General features: G+C 37.9%; 1 protein-coding gene and 2 long non-coding RNA genes across 3 annotated transcripts; 2 read left to right on the top strand and 1 right to left on the bottom strand.

Moving 5' to 3' along the window:
- Positions 1-77: 77 nt before the first annotated feature.
- LOC142170791 (uncharacterized) lies at positions 78-6,254 on the top strand. The gene is made up of 2 exons (XR_012700351.1): positions 78-1,168; positions 5,801-6,254. It is a non-coding gene; the product is annotated as an uncharacterized LOC142170791 (long non-coding RNA).
- Positions 6,255-9,073: 2,819 nt separating this feature from the next.
- LOC142170790 (uncharacterized) lies at positions 9,074-23,792 on the top strand. The gene is made up of 2 exons (XR_012700350.1): positions 9,074-12,661; positions 23,576-23,792. It is a non-coding gene; the product is annotated as an uncharacterized LOC142170790 (long non-coding RNA).
- On the bottom strand, positions 17,363-19,383 carry LOC107761307 (UPF0481 protein At3g47200-like). Its single transcript, XM_016579530.2, has 3 exons — positions 19,297-19,383; positions 19,089-19,135; positions 17,363-18,955 (listed from the first exon to the last, which is right to left on the bottom strand). The coding sequence occupies exon 3, from the start codon at positions 18,929-18,931 to the stop codon at positions 17,507-17,509; it is 1,425 nt and encodes a 474-aa protein (XP_016435016.1). The 5' UTR covers positions 18,932-18,955; positions 19,089-19,135; positions 19,297-19,383; the 3' UTR covers positions 17,363-17,506.
- Positions 23,793-24,247: the final 455 nt, after the last annotated feature.

The following is a 24,247-nucleotide window of genomic DNA, read 5'->3' as shown; positions in this document are numbered from 1 at the left end:
GGACAAAAGAATAATATTCGGGTTTAAACTACCCGGTTTTAGGCCTAATTTTCGGACCTAGCCCATAATAAACCGTGTCCAGGACACGTGGGGAACCCCACCACGCGTGGGGGACATATGCCTCGAACCCCACCACGCGTGGGGCTCATTTTCATGGGCATTGTGTTACAAAACACGGACAAAAAACACAAAGAAAGGGGGGACCAACAAAGAGACTTTTAAAAATTGGAGAGGGACTACTGTGCATGGGCTTCTTTCTCTTTTAAAAAGAAGGAACAGAAGAAAACAAACGGGGAGGAATTTTGGGAAAGAGACTACTGTTCATCGTCTTCTTCTTCTTCAAAAGAAGAAGAAGAAACCCTAGCGTGAAAAAACCCAGGTCGACCTCCATAAAAACGATCCAGTTCCAACCAACGACAGAAGGAACCACCTCCATTGTCGGACCCGACCTTCCCCTCGTCGACCACCGGCATACACCACCTTACTCCAAGACCCTCCGTCTGACCACCTTCAAAAGACCATCGCCCAAACACCATTAACGACCCCTACTATCGCAGCAAGGACGACCACCTACAAACCATCACCTTCCCCCAGCTTCCCTCACGTCCGAACCAGTCGCACAACCATCACCACCATCAACGACCAAACAGTCCGTCCCTTCAAAACACCATAACCACCACCCAAACGACCACCCTACTGTCCAAACGACCCCTCGCTCCCCAGCAGTGAATCGAACCAAGCGTCCTTCACTCCCTCGTCGTCCAAACACCACCACCCTACTGTCCAAACCACCATAACCCAGCCGGACAAGCAGCAGCTGTTGTTGCTGCGTCGTCACTGTCCGTCGCGCCACCAACTCCCTCCCGTTCGTCGACCGCAGCTGTGTCACCTTCCCCAACACCACGACCAACAGCAACAACCAGTGTCCCTGTCGTTTCCTCACGCCCAGCAGTGGATCGAACGACCACTGAACACCGTCCAAACACCATTGCTTCAGCTATACTATCCAAACGTGACCACCAACCAGCCATGTTATCGTGGTTCTTTCACTGTTGTCGTGCAGTCCGTTGAGGTCGTCTTTGTTCGTCGAGGTCCGGCGCGTCGAGTTTGATCGTTGAAGTCGATGTTGAGGTTCGGTCCATGGCTCTATGCATTTCTGTTTATTCAGGTTAGTAAGCCTCGATGTATTGGTAAAGAAATTTTACGTTCAATGTTCGAAGTTGCAATATATCGATTGATATGATAATTTTCTGCTTATGTTTCACCGTATGCATTTTAGTTCATTTTTGTGTTATGTTATTATCGTTTACTTGATGTCGTTTAATTTAGTTGTATTAGTAGTCCTAAGACACAGTTTGACGTCGATTCGTTCGGCCCTTCATTGTCTTAGTTTATTTGGACAAAATTAGTATTAGTACATGTTGTTACTACCCCCGAAACACTCATTCGCTTAACTTCTTTTATTAAATCTTGACAAGTTATGAGATTGTATTTGTAAAGGGGCTGTAAGGTTTAGTATGGTTAAAGGCGTAAAAATGGCATCCCTTTTAAAATAAAATAAAAAAGATAATAATAAAAATAATAATAATAAAAAATAATAATAATAATAAAAAAAAAATAAAATGACACGAGCCTCGCCAAATAAAAGGGACAAATCGTGGGGCCCTCACAAAATACATGTATTAAATACTTAGATTCCGGGATGGGTCGTTTAGCAAATTTCACGGCCCTACCCAAAATAATAATGCGCTAGTTGCTTTAGGCGCGCCTTTAATAATGTTATCTCCCTAAACTCGGGTGCACATTTATGTGACCCAAATCCAAATCTCAACGAAATCGAAATGTGCCTCTAATCATGGGTACCTTGATTGTGACGTGGTATGAGATGCATTTCCATGACGTTGCAAATTCCTTTTTAAAAAAATAAGCATGAGATGAGCCTCGCCGAATAACAACACAAATCGTGGGGCCCTCAGTAAATACTTGTTTAAAATTACTTAGAATTCAGGAGGGTCGTTTAGCGAATTTCACGGCCTCCGCAAAATAATAATGCGCTAGTTGCTTTAGGCGCACCTTTAATAATTTAATTTTCTTAAACTCGGGTGTGCATTTCATGCGACCCAAATCCAAATCCTAAAACATCAAATAAAATATGTTTCGGATTGTGGGTGCATTTCATGTGACACAGTCCAAAGATATATTTTAAGCGATGTTCACATTCCTAATAATAATAATTAATAAAGCGGTTAAAAGATAAAATTTGCACATGGTTCATAATTGTATCAAAAATCAGATAAATAAGCCGAATATAACAGTTGAGCGACCGTGCTAGAACCACGGAACTCGGGAATGCCTAACACCTTCTCCCGGGTTAACAGAATTCCTTATCCGGATTTCTGGTACGCAGACCATAATATAGAGTCATTCTTTTCCTCGATTCGGGATTAAAATTGGTGACTTGGGACACCCTAAATCTCCCAAGTGGCGACTCTGAAATAATTAAACCAATCCCGTTTCGGTTGTCCTTTAATTGGATAAAACTCCTCTGCGCCCTCTCGGGTACGGAAAAAGGAGGTGTGACAGCTCTGGCGACTCTGCTGGGGATTATACCCAGAACCACTGGTTCAGGGTTAAGAATTCGAGCTTGAAATAATTGTTATTATTTGGCTTTATTTATTATCTGGTTTTTTACGTGTTTGAGCCTAATGTGCTAAATGCTGCTTTTACTACTTTGATATTATTTGGACTGTATATATAAACTGTGCCGAAACCCTCTCTTCTCTCTCTTGAGGAGTGCACGCTGGTCGTGGCTTCTTTCTGTTAGTGTCATATACCAAAATAGAACGAGGATTCGGTGGAGTTGCAAAATCGGATGGCCTTTTGGTTACCGGTACACAGCTCCCATCCTTGGCTCGAGTTGTCCGCTCGGGTAAGCCAGGTCTAGGACAAATACCCAGGTTATCAACTTAGAATAACTCAGCTTCATGCCGGATCCCTAGTAGGAACGTTTATTTGCATCATGTGCATTTGACTTAGGGGACTCAACACAGGGGTTGGGTCCGTCTAGGACAAGCAACCTGAAAATAATAGACCATCTTTTGGCATCCTAAGTGCTACATGTTGTATTTATTCAAGGGTGAATGAGTCGTTTGGTGGACCAATAATAGTTGCGGACAAATAACACACCTTGTTAGGTTGATCACATTTAAATAAGAAGGCCGCACGTTTTTCCAGCATGATGTTATTTTAATCAAAGCATGGGGAACATTGGTGGAATCCAAGAATTCTTGGAATTCCCTATGTCCCCCACGCTTGCTTTTTGGGAAAGCACATGGGGAACATTTGTGGAATCCAAGAAGCCTTGGAAATCCACTATGTCTCCCACGCTTCATTTTGGGAAAAGCACATGGGGAACATTTGCGGAACCCAAGAAATCTTGAAATTCCCTATGTCCCCCATGCCACATTTTTGAAAATATAATAAATATAAAAAATAAAATATATATGTATATATGTATATATAAAAAAACGTTGAAAAATTCAAAAAAAAAAAAAAAGATTTTGTATGTTTTCATCATCATCCACAAGTTAGAAATAGTGGAAAAGAGGAAAAAATAACAGTTTATAAATGTGAAAAAACAAATGTCCAAGTAGTGTCGGAACTCTGCCGAATTTTTGAGAAAATAAGGAAAATATGTCTTATTAGTTAGTTTTATTAACAACAAAGGAAAAGTAGAAAAAATCATCATTGTTTGGTTTTGTTTTTCAAAAAAATAATAGTTTGTCTTGCCATAAAAAAAGAGTAAAAAAGGGTCTTGTTTTTTAAAAAAAAATATGTTTATTTACTTGTTTATGAAAATGCTCAAATTACAATAATCCAAAAATACTTTCCATTATTGATTTCTTTAGAAATTCTTTCTAATTGTTTAAAAAAAACATGTATATATAATATAAAAAAAATCCGAAAATATTTTGATTCTTTTTCAAAATTGAAAAGAAAATTCAAAATCCAAAAAAAAACATTTTTGAGAAGCATTCCTTTTATTAAAAGCAAAATTCCGAAAAATATTTTTCTTCTTCTTCTTTAGAATAAAGAAAAAAAAGAGCAAATGAAAATTCAAAAAATATCTTAGAAGTCTTTCTTTTAAAAGAAAATCAATCAAAAAAAATACTTCCTTGCTTCTTTTATTTGCCTTCCTTCGCAAATTCAAAAAAAAAGTTAGTTCATCTACTTATTCTTATTTGCCTACTTATTCTCATTCGCCCGAACTACGCGGGTTTGATTCTCACCGGATGTGAGATACGTAGGCAACCCTCATCGGGTCCAACCCCACCTTCTAAAAAAAGAAGGGATGTTTTATGTTTTTCGTTAATTCGTTTGTTTGTTATAAATGAAAAATAACAGAATAATAGTCTATTTGTTTGTTGTGAAAATAATAAAAAAAATATATATAGAAAATGGAAAAGGGTCTTCTCAATAATAGTTTATTTGCCCGAACTACGCGGGTTTGATTCTCACCGGATGTGAGATACGTAGGCAACCCTCATCGGGTCCAACCCCATCTTTTGCTAAAAAGCCAAAAACAATTAATTAATAATAATCATAAAAAAAATATATATGTCAAATTTTAATTTTTGTCATAAAGAAGTCGGGTGACGCTGTTTTATCAAGACATAGCCGAATGTTTCCGAAAGGGACGCCGGAAGGCTGACTTTGCATAAAAAGCCACCTTTGGGTCATATTTAAGATTTGGTCCAGTTGACCCACACAGCCTTAAAAATCTTCGTCCCCGAGACGTTGAAAGGCCGTGTTCGCAATATTGACTTTTCTAATTTTGAAAAACGATAAAAAGAGTTATAAATAAGTCAGGTGATGCTGTTTTGTCATAAATAGCCGAATGTTCCCGAAAGGGACGCCGGAAGGCTGACTTGGCATAAACAGCCACATTTGGGTCATTTTGAGATATGGACCCACACAGCCTTCAAAATTTTCGTCCCCGAGGCGCTGAAGGGCCGTGTTTGCAACACCAGGTTTTCATTATAATTTGAAAAAAAAAACAAAGAGTCGACGGTCAGGTGAATGCCGTTTGGATGTTTAGTCAAAAAGAATATGAAAAAATAAAATAAGCCGAGCCAGTTTCGGCCGCGTCTTAAACCGTTCTTGCCGAAGTAGCCTTAGAGTATCTGTCAGTTGTCGAAAGGTTATTTTCATAAAAGAACGGACAAGTTTGTAAAAGTGTCATAAAATAATCCTCCCCGGCCTCAAAATTCATGTGAAATTTGGAAGGGGCCACATTGGCAAAAATAACCATTTGGTTGCATTTGTCGAACAGAGAAAGGGAGTTAGCCTTTTGTTTTTGAGTTTATAAATCTTTTGATTAAAATAGGCGGGTTGTTTGATTTTCAAGTTGGTAGGTCATCTTTAAACCTTTGAAACCCAGTTTGTTTTAATATGAAAAGTGAAAAGAAAAATTGTTTGTTATGGTTTATCTCTTATTGGCACGAACTACGCAAGGTCTGATTCATGCGGGGTCATGATACGTAGGCAATCTCCATAAGATTCGACCACAACAAAAGAAAAAAGAATGAAAAAAAAAGAGAATGAAAAAAAGAGAATGAAAAAAAAAACGAAATGAAAAAAATGAAAAAATGAAAAATGGAAATGAAAAAAAGAAAGAAAAAAAATTGCAAAAATCGAAAAAAAAGAAAAAATCGAAAAAGAGAAAAAGAAAAAAGATGTTGTCAATAATAAGGACCGACTGAGTCCATTCTAACCTGTTTGTTTTGCAAATAAAATTAAGGTGGTTGGTTTGTGGTAAGCCGAACAATGACACCCGGAATCCTTTACTTGCACCTCATGATGCACACTCTGCGGGGATCAGGCCTGATGACAGAAGCACTCGAATCCTGTTGGAAACTTGTTGACGGAGATATGGAAGCTGGTAATGGTCTTGGCAGTATTGATGCAAAGCTCAGTGGTTAAAAGGCCAATTTTGATAAAATGGGAGGACGCTCCGTTCCTTGGTTAACAAGAAAGAAGCAGTTGGTGGCTTATTTTGTTGTCATTCCTGTTTGTTCGGATTATTAGGATTGTAATTCGGATTTTGTTTTGTGTCAATATCTTTCCGCTTATCTTTCCGTTTTGTCATAGCGGTTTGTTTTAGTTTTGTCCAGGTTGTTTAGGATTTTTATTTCATTTGTTTGTTATTCAAACCATTTCACCGGTAGTCTAATACAAAATCCGGTCTTTTATTATTTCCAGTCATCTTTTTGTTTAGTCCTTTTATCATTTTTTGTTCAATGCCGATTCTAGGGACATGACATGCGCACCCAGTTTGGGCCTAGTCTTAAAGTTAATCATAAAACCCTGGAAAGGCGATCAGACCATTTAAAGGAAATAAAGACGGTTTGAGATTATTCAGAGCCCGAGTCATGTGGAACTGGGGCAAGTTAAACACAAAGAAAACCGTTAAAGAAAGATTCGCCTAAATTGGCATGAGGGTCGTTCATAATAATGAGAATGAGAGTGTCGCCCAACGGTGCTTTAGAAGTGACAAATGAACAAACAGATGTTGAATATAATTGTCAAGTCCAGCACCATCAGAAGAGACTACAAATTTAAATCGTGTTGTTTGCATTTGGCATATTTTGAAGACTGGAATGACGAAGGCATTTTGTTCTGCTACCCAAACACTTTTATCCTTCGTTACCCCTTTGAGCCTTATTTATTTTTCTTTCATACCCCTCGTTCGGAATCAGTAGCAACGAAGAAAAAAAGAGAAAGAAAGAAAACAACAAAACGAAAAGAGAGAAAAAAAAGAGAAAAAGAAAAGAAAAGAAATTGATAACAAAGAGAAAAAAAAATCAAATGAAAAGAGGAATTGGGAACTACGTTTGACCTGATTCCTCAAAGAGGATACGTAGGCGCTTCACGGCTCGGTCATAGTTTTGAAAAATGAAAAAAAATCAATTAAAATATCCCCAAGCAAGAAACTGGGGCAAAAGTTGCGTTTGTTGTAAATAAATCTAATTCCGAAGGTTGTAATTAATAACCCAAGAATTAATGCATTTTTGAGCCTTTAATACCCTTTCTTTCTAGCCCTATCCAAAACCCACATTACGGTCCAAAGAAAGACCTTCCGATCAGTCTTCAAAAGATGCCAAGTCAGACGAATGTTGTCTTACCGGCGAACATAACATTCTGTTCCACAGCAGAAAGGACTCTAATCTCCAGCAGAAAGAGTCATACCGGCGACACTCCAAATCCCCCAGCTGGAGAGAGATATAAAACGAGAGAGTCTTATTGGTGAAAACCTTCACAGGCACCATAAGGCGATGAAAGCTGAGAGAAAACCCAAAAATGAGAGAGACTTGATAGTGAAAACCCTTCGGGCACTACAAGTCGAATAAGATTGAGAATCAGATAGGGAATCGCCAATTGAAGATCTTGAAAGATGATTGACGGTAGAGGATTAGGCCACATACGCATGTCATGGCCATTAGAGTCGGTATCTGCATTTGATAGGGTTTTTATTTATAGTTTCTTTTGTTAAAGAGTCATGTTTTTTTTCCCTTTGTCTTTTTATTCTGTTCCTTTTTTATCTTTTTCCTTTCATAGAAAAATCCCCAATAGAGTCTGTCTGGTCAGAACAAGTATGAAATGACTTCAAATAGGCCATCAGCTTTCCAAAATGAGATCTGACTGGTACATCCAAGTGGTATAGTCAGCAGGGAACAAACGCGAGGCCAGTGTCAAAAAGATATCCCCAGCAAAGGGAATTGACAGAAGGATTGACGAGCGTCAAGAGAGATATCCTTGCCAAAACCAAGGTTATAAACCTCAAAGGCCAAGGCCCATGAACAAAGCAAGGAGAGCGGCGAGCATGATTTGGCGAAATCCGTACTAGACTGAAAGGTCGGGGAAAACGCCAGTTTCCAAGCTATGCCACAAAAGAAGAGAGATATCCCCCAGCAGGAAGGGATTATCCCCAGCACATAATATCATCCCCAACAAGTTGTGCAACGCAAAGCAAGGAAGGAAAAAAGGAAAAGCTATCCCGTTGGGAGTATCACAACCAACCACCATGTTTTCAACTAACAATTTTGTTTGATTTGAAACAGGTAAAGGAAATGGCATTGATGCCAGAACTGCGTGCCACAAGGGATATTATCAAACTGGGGCAGAAAATTTTCCTTCCATTTAGAAAATTTTCTGGAAGTCAGGTACCCTCAGCTGATGACATTTTACCCCCAACAGGTAAGTAAATAATTCCTCAATTGTGTCATCCCTAGCAGTTGCGAGGGGTCCAACACGACTCTCAAGGGAGGTAGTATTTGAAGGAAGAAGCTATGCAAAAAAAAAGAAAGAAAAAAAAAGGAAGAATAAAAAAAAAAGAAGAATAGAATAAAAAGATAATAATGAAAAAAAGGAAAAAAAGGTAAAAAGCCATCCCCATCTAAATAATCCCCAACAGTTTCGAGGGAGGACAACACAGGTAAGTAAATAATTCAAAATAAAAAATAAAAAAAAAAGCGAAGGTTTCATTAATAGGAGACGCACTTCCTAGTTTGAAATCATTAGAGTTCTACCCATAAGAGATGCATTTCCTCCTAAGTTCGTTTTAGTTGTACCAATAGGAGATGCATTTCCTCCTAAGTTTTAGTTTTACCCATAGGAGATGCATTTCCTCCTAAGTTCGTTTTAGTTGCACCAATAGGAGATGCATTTCCTCCTAAGTTTTAGTTTTACCCATAGGAGATGCATTTCCTCCTAAGATTGTTTTAGTTTCGCCCCATAGGAGATGCATTTCCTCCTAGGTTTGTTCAGTTTCACCCATAGGAGATGCATTTCCTCCTAAGATTGTTTTAGTTGCACCCCATAGGAGATGCATTTCCTCCTAGGTTTAAGTTTTACCTATAGGAGACGCATTTCCTCCTAAGTTTAAGTTTTACCCAAACAAGACCTAGTCTGATGAACCTTCTCCTAGGATCAAAATCTTAGTCTGATGAATTTTTCTCCTAAGATAGAGACCTAGTCTGACGAACCTTCTCCTAGGATCAAAATCTTAGTCTGATGAATCTTTCTCCTAAGATACCAAAAAAAACAAGACCTAGTCTGATGAACCTTCTCCTAGGATCAAAATCTTAGTCCGATGAATTTTTCTCCTAAGATAGAGACCTAGTCTGACGAACCTTCTCCTAGGATCAAAATCTCAGTCTGATGAATCTTTCTCCTGAGATACCAAAAACAAAAAATGACCTAGTCTGACGAACCTTCTCCTAGGATCAAAATCTCAGTCTGATGAATCTTTCTCCTGAGATACCAAAAACAAAAAATGACCTAGTCTGACGAACCTTCTCCTAGGATCAAAATCTTAGTCTGATGAATCTTTCTCAATCTTAGTCTGATGAATCTTTCTCCTAAGGTGCCAAAAAATGAATGACCTAGTCTGATGAACCTTCTCCTAGGATCAAAATCTTAGTCTGATGAATCTTTCTCCTAAGATCACCAAAAAATGACCTAGCCTGACGAACTTTCTCCTAGGATCAAAATCTTAGTCTGATGAATCTTTCTCCTAAGATAACAAAAAAAAATGACCTAGTCTGATGAACCTTCTCCTAGGATCAAAATCTTAGTCTGACGAATTTTTCTCCTAAGATAGAGACCTAGTCTGACGAACCTTCTCCTAGGATCCAAATCTTAGTCTGATGAATCTTTCTCCTAAGATAACCAAAAAACAAGACCTAGTCTGATGACCTTCTCCTAGGATCAAAATCTTAGTCCGATGAATTTTTCTCCTAAGATAGAGACCTAGTCTGACGAACCTTCTCCTAGGATCAAAATCTTAGTCCGATGAATCTTTCTCCTAAGATGCTAAAAAAAACATTTTGAAAAAGAGTCATTTTCCTAAACCCAGGCGCCCACCTGTATAACGAGGGGAATACATTCAGTTTTACTATCAAGTGTTGAAATTGGGAGCCCGCCCATAATAACAGAGGCATACATTTCAGTCTTTACTTTTCAGGTGTTGAAATTGGGAGCCCGCCCATAATAACAGAGGAATACATTCAGTCTTTAAATTTCTTGCTAGGCGCCCACCTGTATAACAAAGGAATACATCCTAATCTAGTGTTTAGTTCACTTTCAGCGCTGCATCAGTAGTATCAGTGGGCTACGATTTTGCTAACGACTCACAAACCTTCCCAGTGCCAACTGGGTTAGGAAATTTTGTTTGTTTTGATTGTTTTGATTGTCAGGGGCCTGCCTGTAGAGCAAAAGATTGTTATATGTCAAAGATTGAAGAAGTTAGGGGTCCGCCTGCAGAACAACGTGATCGTTCAAAGTCAGGTCGTAACCCATTGGAAGGCAGAAAGCCACAACAAAAATCCCCAGCACTCAATCCAAGATAGAAGCAACAAGAATCTCGCCCCAAGAATGCGAGTCAACAGTCTGAGAGGGACAACAAAAGCTAGTCACAAAAACAAAAAGGAAAAAAAAGAAGAAAAAGAAAAAAAAAAAAAGAAAAATGAATGAATCCGAAGCACGGATGTGGAGAACAAATGTGATCTGCTCAAGAACTGGCGCCTACAACTAGCAAGTATCAAGGTTCAAATCCAAAGTCTGTATGAAGCACCATTCAAGACTCAAGACCAAGTTTCAGAAGACTTAAGAGATAGGAATCCTTGTAACTAGTAGCTGATAGGCTTAGTTAGTCTTTTTCAGTTTTCATTTTTGTTGTAATGACAGGACCGCGGACCGGAACCTCGACGGAACGGCACCTCGATCGGCTCTCCACCTCGGTACACTTCACTATCTCTCTCATTCCCGAACTACACGTGGCCTGATTCCTGTATAACCAAGGATATGTAGGCAGCTCAGATACCAGGGCTCGGTCACATTCCCTCCCTTTCCTTAAGTGTAGTCCGTCCAAGTAATGGTCGGGTCAAAAAACACGTCTAGTCGTTCTTTGTCGGAAAACTCTTCGTGTTTCCAGTCAAAGAGGGGCAGCTGTAAGCACGTGATTTTTGACCCTCCCCGAGAATTTTCACATTTTTAGCATGAATATGTGAAATTGGGTCTAGTATAGCTATTTTAACTATTTTTACTTTATTTCGTTGCAAAAAGAAAATTTCAAAAAATATATATATAAATTTTAGTTTATGTACCTCTCATAAACTTGAAAAATACAAAAATTGTACTTTAATTTGGTACTTTATATAAATTCGAAAATTACAAAAAAATATAGTTTTGATAATATTCTATAGTCATTTTAACTTTGAAAAATACAAAAAAATATTTCTTCATATTTTATCTTAATATTTAAAAAAAAATGAAAATTACAAAAAATAGTTTTATTAATATTTTGTAGCTATTTTAAATCTTGAAAATGTTTAAAAAAAAAGATATAGTTTTGTTTAAATACTAGTCTTATTTTTGGTAGTTATTTTGCTTACATAGGACTAGTTAAGCAACGTGTTCCTATTTCTCGGGTCCGGACAAAAGAATAATATTCGGGTTTAAACTACCCGGTTTTAGGCCTAATTTTCGGATCTAGCCCATAATAAACCGTGTCCAGGACACATGGGGAACCCCACCACGCGTGGGGGACATATGCCTCGAACCCCACCACGCGTGGGGCTCATTTTCATGGGCATTGTGTTACAAAACACGGACAAAAAACACAAAGAAAGGGGGGACCAACAAAGAGACTTTTAAAAATTGGAGAGGGACTACTGTGCATGGGCTTCTTTCTCTTTTAAAAAGAAGGAACAGAAGAAAACAAACGGGGAGGAATTTTGGGAAAGAGACTACTGTTCATCGTCTTCTTCTTCTTCAAAAGAAGAAGAAGAAACCCTAGCGTGAAAAAACCCAGGTCGACCTCCATAAAAACGATCCAGTTCCAACCAACGATAGAAGGAACCACCTCCATCGTCGGACCCAACCTTCCCCTCGTCGACCACCGGCGTACACCACCTTACTCCAAGACCCTCCGTCTGACCATCGTCAAAAGACCATCGCCCAAACACCATTAACGACCCCTACTGTCGCAGCAAGGACGACCACCTACAAACCATCACCTTCCCCCAGCTTCCCTCACGTCCGAACCAGTCGCACAACCATCACCACCATCAACGACCAAACAGTCCGTCCCTTCAAAACACCATAACCACCACCCAAACGACCACCCTACTGTCCAAACGACCCCTCGCTCCCCAGCAGTGAATTGAACCAAGCGTCCTTCACTCCCTCGTCGTCCAAACACCACCACCCTACTGTCCAAACCACCATAACCCAGCCGGACAAGCAGCAGCTGTTGTTGCTGCGTCGTCACTGTCCGTCGCGCCACCAACTCCCTCCCGTTCGTCGACCGCAGCTGTGTCACCTTCCCCAACACCACGACCAACAGCAACAACCAGTGTCCCTGTCGTTTCCTCACGCCCAGCAGTGGATCGAACGACCACTGAACACCGTCCAAACACCATTGCTTCAGCTATACTATCCAAACGTGACCACCAACCAGCCATGTTATCGTGGTTCTTTCACTGTTGTCGTGCAGTCCGTTGAGGTCGTCTTTGTTCGTCGAGGTCCGGCGCGTCGAGTTTGTTCGTTGAAGTCGATGTTGAGGTTCGGTCCATGGCTCTATGCATTTCTGTTTATTCAGGTTAGTAAGCCTCGATGTATTGGTAAAGAAATTTTACGTTCAATGTTCGAAGTTGCAATATATCGATTGATATGATAATTTTCTGCTTATGTTTCACCGTATGCATTTTAGTTCATTTTTGTGTTATGTTATTATCGTTTACTTGATGTCGTTTAATTTAGTTGTATTAGTAGTCCTAAGACACAGTTTGACGTCGATTCGCTCGGCCCTTCATTGTCTTAGTTTATTTGGACAAAATTAGTATTAGTACCTGTTGTTACTACCCCCGAAACACTCATTCGCTTAACTTCTTTTATTAAATCTTGACAAGTTATGAGATTGTATTTGTAAAGGGGCTATAAGGTTTAGTATGGTTAAAGGCGTAAAAATGGCATCCCTTTTAAAATAAAAAAAAAGATAATAATAAAAATAATAATAATAAATAATAATAATAATAATAAAAAAAATAAAATGACACGAGCCTCGCCAAATAAAAGGGACAAATCGTGGGGCCCTCACAAAATACATGTATTAAATACTTAGATTCCGGGATGGGTCGTTTAGCAAATTTCACGGCCCTACCCAAAATAATAATGCGCTAGTTGCTTTAGGCGCGCCTTTAATAATGTTACCTCCCTAAACTCGGGTGCACATTTATGTGACCCAAATCCAAATCTCAACGAAATCGAAATGTGCCTCTAATCATGGGTACCTTGATTGTGACGTGGTATGAGATGCATTTCCATGACGTTGCAAATTCCTTTTTAAAAAAATAAGCATGAGATGAGCCTCGCCGAATAACAACACAAATCGTGGGGCCCTCAGTAAATACTTGTTTAAAATTACTTAGAATTCAGGAGGGTCGTTTAGCGAATTTCACGGCCTCCGCAAAATAATAATGTGCTAGTTGCTTTAGGCGCACCTTTAATAATTTAATTTTCTTAAACTCGGGTGTGCATTTCATGCGACCCAAATCCAAATCCTAAAACATCAAATAAAATATGTTTCGGATTGTGGGTGCATTTCATGTGACACAGTCCAAAGATATATTTTAAGCGATGTTCACATTCCTAATAATAATAATTAATAAAGCGGTTAAAAGATAAAATTTGCACATGGTTCATAATTGTATCAAAAATCAGATAAATAAGCCGAATATAACAGTTGAGCGACCGTGCTAGAACCACGGAACTCGGGAATGCCTAACACCTTCTCCCGGGTTAACAGAATTCCTTATCCGGATTTCTGGTACGCAGACCATAATATAGAGTCATTCTTTTCCTCGATTCGGGATTAAAATTGGTGACTTGGGACACCCTAAATCTCCCAAGTGGCGACTCTGAAATAATTAAACCAATCCCGTTTCGGTTGTCCTTTAATTGGATAAAACTCCTCTGCGCCCTCTCGGGTACGGAAAAAGGAGGTGTGACACCTACCAATAAAGCACTATCGTGAGGACGTGAGCAGATGTGGATTAACCAACGACCGTGATACATCGGTGAAATTAGTGCTGAAAATATTTTAAAAAGTACAGCTAAGCAAAACCGTAAATTATATGCCCAACACAATTTGACGAGTGCGGCCAATAGAGCAATTCCAATATGTTTTACTCGGTCCAGTGTTACAATAGCATATAAAAATAAATTTATAGTATTTTATTATGGAGTATTAAACTTGATTACTTCTCGGAGATACCAAAGGTTATTGATTATATAAATATGAATAACCTATTGATTTCATTCAAGTAAACGGAAAACTCGCGTCTGACATGAGTGGCACTTTGAAATGAACATTAAACAATACTGTAATAATTTTGAGCCAGACATGGACATATAACCACTTTACGGGTCAACGGAGAAGGAAATTTAGGTCCGGTTTGGTTATAGATTTTTGTTTTATTTTTTTTTTAAAAAATTGAAAATAATGTATGTTTATGAAATATGATCATGTTTTGGGAATTATATTTTAAAAAAAATTCAAGTTCCCAAAAACTGGTTTGGGACAGTTTTTGAGTAAAATTTTTTCTTCCAAACACAACTTTAACTTTCAAAAATTATTTTTCAACACAACTTCAAAAATTCTTTTTCAAATTTCAATCAAATCTAGGTCCAAACTTAAGACATAGTACTTGTTTTCCTTTTTTATTTTGTGCAAGTAATTTCATTGTTACGAGTCATTTTCTCCACTGTGTGTATTTTGTATGAAAATTTCTGACCGTGCGTCTTTCTGACTCTATACTTCTCATATTTAATTCTATGCTTTTTAGTAGTTAATTTAAATTAAGACTTTGAATTATAGTTATTTCTTATCTATGTTTGTAGGAATAAAAATTCGGGTACATCATTCACTCAACTTCAACTGCGATATGGAGGATTTTTGAACTTGTTTATATTCCCAAACGCTCTAGCATTATTACAACATTAAATTGTGCCCAAATTCATTACACCATTGGTGGATGTAAAGTAAATCGTGGATTTTAAAATGACTTAGGCTAATAATTGAGCGGAGTCAACAAATTAATAAACCTGCGAAGTAGACTTTCTCAAGTTGATAATTACACTGATTACTAGTTTACTACTCCCTTCATTCCACTTTATCCGAAAAAATTTATATTAATACAGAGTTTGAGAAAGAATAATAGATTTTTATAATTTATGATCTAAAATAAGTCATAGTTATTTGTATGGATATAAAAATTTCTCATTAAAGGTAAAAATAGAGTGTAAGTTAAAATTATTTTTTAATTTATAAAATTATCATTTTTTCAAATGGATTAAAAAAAATACTGCCACATAATTGAAACAAAGAAAGTAAAGCCAACCATAATTTTGTCCAAATATTTAGCAAGAGGTAATATATTATTTTTCAGAAACTTTTATATATCCTTACCTTTCAACCACCACTAATAATAATTTAATAACACTAATTGACAGCTAACAGCCCATATAAATATTACTAGTTGATAGTACCGGCCATTTGTCTGTGGGCTAGTTTCTTTTTATTTTTCACCTGTAAATTTTTCTGTCAGACTATTTTTGTTTGTATTAGCTGACAAATGGGAGATCATTAATAAGTTCCTGCTCGTTTATGTTATTTCCTCCTCCAATGAAAAAATTGAAATAAAACTAATGATTGTCACAATTGTATGTGCTGAGGATCTACCGAAAATAGTCACTCCACCTACATAAAGTAGAGACAATATTTATGTGGACTTTATCCTTGCCAGACCCACTCGTAAAAATACACTAGGTATGTTAATCTTGTTGTTATTATTGTAATAATAATAATAATAATAATAATAATAATAATAATAATAATAATAATAATAAAAATCATATAGCACATAGACCAATCAAGTCTTAATTCCCTCAAATCAAGGTTTAACCACGAGACTTACCTCTTTCTGGAACACAATCATAATCCAACACGACTTTCGCTTTGGAACAACTCTCCAAACCACACAAATTTAATCAATTATTGTTCAAAAAAACAAGTCAAAACAAGCTTTAGAACCTACCCGCACGATAAAGGTTCATTCTTTACAAAACTAAAAAAGTCATCAAAAGGTCATCACGTGCTCACATAATCGATATCCGAAATTAAAACCAAAACCTCAATTATCCATTCACTCCCTAGCCCGAATATGTGATTCATTTCAAATTCCGACCTCAATTTAAGATTCAAATCTCAATTTTACAAAATCTCTAAATTCTACCCAAAATCCCCAATTTTTACTCTATAAGTCTTAGATTTGATGATGAAATTCATGAAAACGTAATGTAAATTGAATGAAAATAAGTTAAGATTACTAACCTATGAAGTGCGAAGAAATTTCTCTCCAAAAATCATCTCTATGGAGACTAGGTTTCAAAAATAATTTAAAATGAGCTAAGTCCCGAAATTTTCAACTTTTATGCAGCTCAAGGTATCACAATTACTAATCCTTGTTCGCAATTGTGACGTTCGCAAATGCGAACCACTGATGCGATCAGTTCTTGAGCCTCGCAGTTTTTGCAGATGCGACTCTCACATCGCATTTGCGAAGGCCCCTCTCCTCGCAAATGCGGACCAAACTTCTCAAAAGCAAAGTTGCGCCTCAGCCTATCAGTGTCGCAAATGCGTTACCAAAGTTGCAAATGTGAGGTCCCTCTAGTTCGCAAAAGCGACATGTTCTTCGTAAAAGCGAAGTTCTCAGTCCTAGCCCCCACATCGCAAATGCAAGTCCGACTTCGCAAAAGCGAAGCTTGCATTTGTGAACAGGTCTCCGAAAATGCGAGACCTGCAGACCATGAAACACCAGCAATTCATCAGCTATGCCAAACCCATCCGCAACACATCTGAAACTCACCTGATCCCCTCAGGCTCCGATACGAACATTCACACAAATGTAATAACAACATACAAACTCGCCCGCAAGCTCAGATCATCAAAATAACATCAAAAATTAAGAATCGGGTATTAAAACTCAAGATTTTTAAGTTCAAAACTTATTTTTTCAATTTGCCACATAACACGCCGATACGGCCTCGTGTCAGCAGGGACCCCAACCAAACATGCGTAGAAGTCCAAAATCATCATACGAACCTACCGGAATCGTTAAAAACCGATTCGAGATCGTTTATCAAAATCGTTGACCGTGGTAACTCTAGTCATTTTTAAAGCCAAAAATCACATTTTCTGTAAAATTTAACATATAAACTTTTCGAAAATCGACACGGACCACACACGCAAGTCATAAATCATCAAATTGAGTTATGAAAAGTCTCGTAACACAGGAAAAAAGAACTAATACTCAAAATGACCTATCGGATCGTTAACGTTACACTTTTGTAGATGCATGAAAAGTTACTAAGTTACCCATCCTTCTTAAAGAGTACTTATGAAAGTTAGAACTGTTTGCATAAGTGTGAGCACGAGGAGGAACACGGCTGCTGCAGTTGAAAGTCCCACCCAAGGTCCATTAAAGTAATTGTGCCTCAAATTTGCCATCCTTCTATTCCATCTTTTATTACAATGCTCCACCACTTTTTTACATTCTTCTTTGTAATAGAAGTTAGAAGAAGGGATGACTCCATCGCCAAGTTTGTTAAAGATGCTAGCCACATCACTGTCGTCGCCTATCCGGTTCCTGATGATTTCCTTCATGCGTAGCAACTTCACATCTTCGGCTGCGTTGATAAGACGATCCATAAAAATCACGTAATCTGTGAAATATTTAGTGTATACATCAGAAGAATGTTGCTCGTAAGCTACTAGATTCCTCAGGACTGTCTCTGTACCATTAACGACTTCAAAACAAGGGATTTTCATCCTTCCATTATTATACTTGATATCGAATAAACTCGTGTTGTCCCCCTCGTTGTCTTCGCCCAGCATTCTATAGATTTCACTAACTTTTGCGAAGTTGATTCCGGCTTCATCAAGCTCTGTCGCACTTCTCATGAGGTCGTGCCATAAGTTGGCATCCTTAATAATTTGCGGCTCTAATTCTGACTCAAATGTTAGAGAATAAGGTTTCTCGGGGCGACCAGTACCACACATGTGTACCACTTGAAGTAAATGTTTGATTCCTTTGACATTACCATTAGCTTCATATAAGAATTTAGGAGTTACCCTCGGTAAACTACCACAAAAGTTATATTTTACCATTTTAATAAATGATTCTGTAGGATACTTAGTCATGTCATGAAGTTTGGTGAGGACCAAAAAGGGAAGTTGGTTTTCTAGTAGCAACAAATCACGATCTATTAGATTTACCATCCAATCTGCGTTGATAATCTTGTCTTCTCCTTCTGGAAAAATTTTGAAAACCTCTCGCAAATACTCAACCACAAAACAACCATCAAGCAATAACATTTCCAAAAATTGGCCGGAAGCATAACTACCAAGTTCCACTTTATCATCATAACACTTTAGAACTTCATCTTTCATTTTCTGCAATTCCCTTATGTAACTCTTCACATCAATCTCATTATTCCGCTGGAGAAACCGTTGTAGGTAACGTAGTTTATAATTTTCCATGGAACAAAGCTGTGGATTCTTCTTATGGTAAGGACCAATAGAGATCAACAGTGGAGTATAAGCATCTGAATTTGATCTACGTAGCCCCGCATTTACTTTAAATATGGTACAAGATTTGGTAGACCATTTGTTCAAATCCTTAAATCTTTCATCAAAGATTTCTTTTGCAGATATATTTGTTTGCAACACTAATCCATCTTGACCATTTATTGTAGCTTCATTTAGAGGAGTTCTATCTTGCAGTGGGGTAATCTCAATGTTGTTCGGCATCCCTCTTAGATAATTTTGTTGAAACTGTATTATTACCCGGAGGGGGGGGGGGGTGTTAAAATGGTACTGCACAAACTCTTGTTCAGCAAAATAATTGTAGAATTGTATTCTGACAAAAACTGTATGGCATAGTAGTATGAGAAATGCAGAAAGTTACCTCTTTGTTTTGGCTGTTTGCCTCTTTCCTTGTTGCTCTTGCTTTCCCTGAAATATATCGTTAGAGGAATGATATTAATATAGTCAACGAGGAAGGAATGCAATGAACCGTAGTTTCCACAAACTAAGAGGAATAAGATTAATAGAGGGAACCGGAGCATCACAATAAATCACCTTAAAACCTGCTCACAAATATCTTATAAACTCACCGTCACCTTTGTTTACACAGCAACTAAGAAGAGGAAGAAGAAAGAGAAGGAGGAGGAGGAGGAGGAGGATGATGATGACGAAAAGGCCTGAAGTTGTCTATACTTTACATACTAATCAAATTTTTATAAATATCACGACCCGATTTTTTTACCCTCGGGAGTCGTGATGGCGCCTACTCGTGAAAGCTAGGCAAGCCGAGTGTTACAGATTTTTATTACCCTTTTTAACAATTTTAAAACATATAATAATAATAATAATAATAATAATAATAATAATAATAATAATAATAATAATAATAATAATAATAATAATAATAAAAGAAATGCGGAAGACGAAATTTGATAATTTAACTAAATACTAGTACGAAAATTCAAAATACAACTCTACCCAAAACTGGTGTCACAATATCACGGACCATCTACGAATACTACAAACAATGGTCTGAATAGAAAAATACAAGTTTGTCTCTGAAATAAATAAAAATAGAATGGAAATGATAGAAGGGGACGCCAAGGCCTGCGGACGTCTGTAGCACTACATCGGGTCTCCGCTGGACGGAAGGCATCAACCTCACTATGGTCCAAAAGCTCCAGTACTGGGATCTTCACACAGTGCAGAGTGTAGTATCAGCACAACCAACCACATGTGCTGGTAAGTGTCGAGTCTAACCTCGGCGAAGTAGTGACGAGGCTAGGACAAGACTACCAAATAAACATATGCAGTTAAAGCATAAACGACAAATAATAATAATAACAGAAACTAGCAGTTAAAGATGGGAAGGGGAACATGCTGCGGGGAATATCAAGTACTAACAGAATTTCAGTAAAGAAGCATAGAGACACCACAATTTCGTATCAGCAAGAATAAGGAAAACAATAGCGAATCAACATTCACTTTTATTCTTTCTTGTTACGACGTGCAATCCGATCCCAATCATATAATATTGTTGCGGTGCGCAACCCGATCCCAAATCATATAATGATGTTGCGGCGTGCAACCTGACCCCACCTGTCCTCCCTTATTACTCCTTGTTGCAGCGTGCAACCCGATCCCATATATTATTATTGCGGCGTGCAACCCGATCCCAATATACAAATCAATACCAATCACAAAAGAATTCCCGCAAGGGAACAATAATATAACAACAATATTCCGGCAAGGGAAACAATATCATAAGCAATAACATCCCGACAAGGGAAACAATATCATAGACGATAACGTCCCGGCAAGGGAATCAACAATATATCTCATCTCGTTTCCACAATTACTTCACAACCTAAGTCTTAACTTGAGCCAACGCTCCACAATGGTCAATTACCAATAATACTTTCTTAAGCCTTGTTCAATATTTATAATCATCATATTAAGCATGGACAATACATAACGGAGTCACAACAATTATAGTATAAGACTCACGGGCATGCTTGACACCAACGTATAGATACTCATCTACCACATCTATACGTCGTACTCAATACTTAACACATAGCAAATAAGACCATAAATCCTATTCCCTAAAGCTAAGGTTAGACCAAACACTTACCTCAATTTCCATGGCCATACTCAAGCCTCAAACACCGCTTTCCATTTAGATTTTGCCTCCAATTTACTTCCATCTAACCCAAATTAATTTAACAACATCAATAAATGCTATAGAATTCAACCCCGATGCCAAAATTTAGGTTTTCTATCATTTTTTCCAAAAAGACAAAAATCAACCCGGGCCTGCTTGGTCAAAACTCGAGGTTTGGATTGTGAGCACGTGATTTTTGTTTTACGCGACAATCGCTCCAAAAGAAATAAAAATAATAACAAATGGTCATGTTGTACAATTTTTGGATTTTACATGGCACTTTGTTAATTATTTATAATTTTTACCCATTTTTATTTTTATTAAAATAAAATACAAATGTACGTGTCATGCGTAATTTGAACCGCAATCCGGTTGTTAAATAGAAAATCACAAATATGCGTCTTCGTCCGTGATTTTTGTTTTGTTTGATTTTACCTGTTTTAAATATTTTAATATGTGAGTGCAAATAATTGCATTAAGTGTTTATTTAATTTTAATTTGATTTACTTGGGTTTTGTTTTTAAAATAAAGAAGAAAATAAAAATAATAATAAAAAAAAATTCTCAGACTTGGGCCAGTCCAATTTTAAACAAATTGGCCCAAGCAAACTCAGCCCAAAACCCCTGTGCAACCCAGTCCAGTCCAGCTGACACCAAGGACGTCCAAACGACGTCGTAATGGTTGAGTCTGATCTGAGCCGTTGATCTCTGAATGATCAACGGCCAAGATCACTTCCCCATAACCCATTGATGACCCCGACCCGTTTCCACCCGGACCGACCCAAACCCTCTAAAGATGAAACAACACCGTCCCCTATCAGCCAAGAGATCCTGACCCTTCATCGCACCCCATCCAACGGTTAGGAATCAACCCCTCACTAACTATATAAACCCACAACCATACCCTGCCCCCCTGTCCAATGCCCCAGCCTCGTCTTCACCAGACCCTTCCCCTTCAAAACCTAGCCGCCCCCATCTCCTTTCACCAGAAACCCGGCGGCATGAACGCCGGTGACCTTCACCTTAACACCCTAGGACCACCTTGACACCCTGAACATAGATCCACCAACCGTTCAGCTCGAATCCCATCCCACCTTCTCAAATCTTCATTTGAAGATTCGAGTCAAAACTCGATCTACACCAATCTGCCCTAAATTCATACCAGACACTCCCCAGACCCCCCTCGTGACCAAACCATGCTTGGTTTGGTCCGAATCTGACCAGGGAAGCATGAATCCCGGATCTAATTTTTGGAACCTTAGGGTTCCTCGTCACTGGTCCGTATCTTGTTCAAGCCGAAGAGATTAAGGTCTAATGGACCTTAATCGAAGTGTTTCTCATCTGAGAAACACTTCGATTAAAGTCCGTTCAGCCTTAAGAAAGGTCTGTTCGAGTCCAAGCTAGGGTCTTTTGATTTTTCGGGGTTTAAGGTGAGTTTCGCTTTCTTTTCTTTATTTGTTTTAGTCCATGTGATTGTTTTAAAGGCTGTTCATGTTTTGTGAAATTTGTGTTTTGAGTTTTATCAAACTGTGTCCTGTCCACTTTGTTTGAACCTACGTGTTTGATTAGGTCCCTCTCCTGTTCTGATAATGCGTATGTATGTATGTGTTGTGCAATTAACTGAATCTCAAAATTTGAACCGATTAACTGACTCCTCGAGTACAATTCTATTTGGTCAGTACAATTCAAATCATGTGTCGATACTGTTAAATGTCTGATTTTTGGCTACGATTGTGCATGTTATGATTAATATAGTCGAGTCGACATGTGTCGTCAATTAGTTTCAACTGCCTGAACAACAACAAATCGATTTGCTTCTGGACACATTTGTTTGAATTAATTAGGAACTGAGTTTGTTTACTTATAGTGGTTAATTTGAATCAGAAATATAAAAGGAATGTTTTGTTTAAGTTCTGAATTGGAGGGCATGTGCACTTGTGCACAACATGTGCATTTGTGCACCACAGGTGCATTTGTGCATAGCCTGTGCCCTGCATAAGGGCTTTTGAATAAAATAGTTGACAGCACATGCTGTCAGATCACATTCTGCTGCCCATACACTGCTTTAGTTTCAGAAATAATAAACCTTACTAAAAAAGTAAGTTTGCCAGAGAATGTCATGGGGTTTGTTTTTATTTAAATGGTAAGTGGAAACTGAAAAGAAGGCAGCACATGGGAGGGTGCTCTGATTGTCTAAAACAGACTGTTAAAGGGGTGATTTGAGGCTTATAAAAGGGGGGGGGGGACACCTGATATTAGGGGAGGAGATTTTGAGAAGAGGGAAAGGATAATATACAGACACACAGGGAAATTGTTAAGAAAAGGGGATAGAGGAACAGATTTTGATATATACACACACAGACAGAAATAGATAGATAGAGGCATATCACAGAAAAAGGGACTGCATTTTCATCTTTGTCTTGATTCTCACTGGTCTGGATTTCCTTGTTCCATATTGTTTTCTTCTGAGTCTTGATTGAGGTTACTGGTTGTGTGGTAGCATTAGTTCACTTCTGGATTTGTTCTGCCTAAACTCTGATTCCATACTACTAGAAAATTGTTTCATTTTGCCATTTTTCCATCGGCTCTAACTGCATCTTGCACTGGGATTTGTTCTATTGGTTACCTCCTGTTACTGCTGCTGCACTTGTTGCCATTGTTACTCTGCTGACTTCCCTTTTTTCTTCAATTGTCAAACATTTCCAGGTACACAACTTCTGAAACCATATGTTGTTGAAAGTTTGAAGTTTGAAGCAGAAATAAAGAAACGAATGTCTGTTTACTTTATAATACTTGTGTTAAAAATAGGTTGAATGTTAGTTTAGCCTGTATTTGTTTAACTGCAAACTGCAAATACTCTGTATAAATTAACATACATTCTAAGTTTAGATAAACAATTAGATAGCATTTGCTTGTTAGATCAGATGTGTTTTAATGCATACAACCGTTAGTTTGGTTTCAGTTATGACATCATAACATAGAATCATAGCAAGCATATGTATGTATTTTTGCCTAGATCTCTGAACTATCGAATCTGCTATATTCGGTTCCATTTGACTTCAAGATAAGTGTACCCCAAACTAATTCTCATGCAGCGTTACGTTAACAGGGTGATAATGTACGCCAACCCTTTTGTTAGATTACTTGTTTCTACATAGTTTCGATATGGGCTTCAATATAGATTCATTGTTTCGGAATAATGCGATGACTTTCGAGGAAAACTAATAGGCATTCTCGAATCCAATTAACAGTAGTTTTTCTTAATAAGTAGCCGATTTCATTTATCAAGCCTAAATAAGTTAATTATAAAGTTCAAACTTAAGGTTTGTTTAATGTAAATTTAGTATGAGTTATTTGTTGCTTGCAATCTCTCCTATC

Source organism: Nicotiana tabacum, chromosome 16, assembly GCF_000715075.1.
Source record: "Nicotiana tabacum cultivar K326 chromosome 16, ASM71507v2, whole genome shotgun sequence".
Lineage (NCBI taxonomy): Eukaryota > Viridiplantae > Streptophyta > Magnoliopsida > Solanales > Solanaceae > Nicotiana > Nicotiana tabacum.
This window is presented reverse-complemented; position numbering and strand designations above follow the sequence as displayed.